A 2,228-nucleotide genomic window follows, 5' to 3' on the forward strand; every position below is an offset into this window, starting at 1 on the left:
GCTAGGATTACAGGCGTAAGCCACCACGCCCGGCCCAGAAAAAATTTTTAAATTGGCCAGGTGTGGTGGTGTGCAGCTGTAGTCCCAGCTACTTGGAGCTACTTGGGAGGCTGAGACAGAAGCATTGCTTGAGCCTAGGATTTTACAGTGAGCGATGATGATGATGCCACAGCACTCTAGCCTGGACAACACAGTGAGATACTGTCTCAAAACAAAAACTAAAACCAAAACCTTAATATGATGACTTTCCATATGTGCCCACATCACCTGCTATTTTTTAAAACGAATTAACCCCAAAGGATTGAAAGCAAATCTTTAAAATGCAAAACCATTCACACTTAAATTACTATAGACATAAATTCATGCACTTTGATTTGATAACAAGCTTTTTAAAAAAACTTCCCAAAGAACTGTATTTACCTCTTCTACAACGATCTTGAAAAAATAAAAAACTCTGTGTATATCATGGCAAGTTACAAAATTACACGCATATAAGGCAATAGAAACAGGAAAACAAATCAAAATATTAACTGTTACTTTCTGGGCTTATAAATAAATGTTGCACTCTTATCCATACACACTCTCATTTTCCTAATATTCTGTAATGACATTTCTTTTTTATAATAAAAATACTAAAAGATTGCAAAACACCATGTTATTACACTTTGCAGCGTCATGTGTTCACTTCACATAAATTTCCTTAGGACGTGGACAGGGAACTCAGAAAGCTGCCACACAAACAGGTGCCCTGAGTTCAGTACAAGATGCCCACCTTGGAGGTCTGCAGAGACAGCCGAGGGCCCTGCAGAGGAGCGGGCACCCCGGGACAGAAGGCTCGCCCACGCTGGCACCCGCACCATGCCCCCCCCTGCCCCCACCCCCTGCTCCCTGTCATTTGCGTGGCCCACGGCCCAGCTTGACTCCTCAGGGTCACATCACCACAGTGACATGTGGAACGAGCTTCCCAAACCACAGCCACCTACCCATGAGAATTTAATGTTCGTCTGCCATCTTTAATCCGTTTCCAAATTAGTAATACTTGATATAGATTAATCGACACCACGAGGCCCACCTCAAAGATAATAACTCTGAGATACAAAGTAACCCCCAAAACTCTGCTGACTCCTAGAAAGGCAGACAGAGCTCTTAAGCTCTCCACTGCAGCTCCCAGGTCCGAAGGCTGCTCTACAACAGCCCAGCGCCTGCCCCGGGGTGGCTGCCACAGACCAAGACCCAAGTGGCCTTGAAGCCGAGCAGACACACAATATTGTTTTTATTTTTGCAACTTTTCTGCAAGTATGAAACAAGTTAAGACAAAGCGTTTTTTAAAAAGTTAAAACACAGATAAACACTGTGAAAGGCAACAATTTGTTTTACCTTCTGTCTTTTCTTCTTTCATCCATCCTTTTATCCAGAGCTCCATAAATAGCATCTGCTTCCTCATCATCTTTTTCATAGGGCCCACTTGAGAAGAGGCTTCCAGCATAGCCGTTAAACTAAAAACCAAAAAACATACTCAGAAGTGTCAGCTTTTCCTCCAACACAATCCCCACTAGCAGGAACAGAAAACATTTCTCATCAAATACTTCCTAAATTATTTTTTTCATCAGACAAACCCAAATTAAGAGACAATCTACAACATAACTGATCAATACTCTTTTTTGTTTGTTTTTAAAGAGATAGGTTCCTGCTCCGTCGCCCAGGCTGGAGTGCAGTGGTGTGATCATAGCTCCCTGCAGCCTTCAACTCCCAGGCTCAAGTATAAGCACTGATCAGTACTCTGGAAGCATCAAGGGTATGAGAGATGGAGGAGCCATCCCGATTGGAAGAAACTAAGGAGACATAACAAATCGCAATCGGGGATCCTAGACCAGGTTCTAAGCCAGAAAAAGGACATTCATGAAAAACTGGTGAAAGTTAAATACGATCAACAGACTTAGTTAATAGTACTATGTCAATATTAATTTCCTCGTTTTAAGCCGAGAATCAAATCAGGAACTCAATCTCATTTACAATAGCTGCAAAAAAACAATAAAATACCTTAGAATATACTTAACAAAGGAACTGAAAGACCTCTATAAGAAGACCTACAGGCCAGGCGCGGTGGCTCACGTCTGTAATCGTAGCACTCTGGGAGGCTGAGGCAGGTGGATCGCTCGAGGTCAGGAGTTCAAGAACAGCCTGAACAACAGTGAGACCCTGTCTCTACTAAAAATAGAAAGAAATTA

General features: G+C 42.5%; 1 protein-coding gene across 1 annotated transcript in view; it reads right to left on the bottom strand.

Moving 5' to 3' along the window:
• Positions 1 to 2,228, bottom strand: part of PRPF6 (pre-mRNA processing factor 6) — a 36,550-nt gene that overhangs the window by 29,782 nt on the left and 4,540 nt on the right. Inside the window, exon 3 of the mRNA XM_012654596.1 lies at positions 1,378 to 1,496. Within this exon, the coding sequence (XP_012510050.1) occupies positions 1,378 to 1,496 (119 nt within the window). The remainder of the gene's footprint in view (positions 1 to 1,377; positions 1,497 to 2,228) is intronic.

Source organism: Propithecus coquereli, unplaced genomic scaffold (assembly GCF_000956105.1).
Source record: "Propithecus coquereli isolate 6110/MARCELLA unplaced genomic scaffold, Pcoq_1.0 Scaffold442, whole genome shotgun sequence".
Lineage (NCBI taxonomy): Eukaryota > Metazoa > Chordata > Mammalia > Primates > Indriidae > Propithecus > Propithecus coquereli.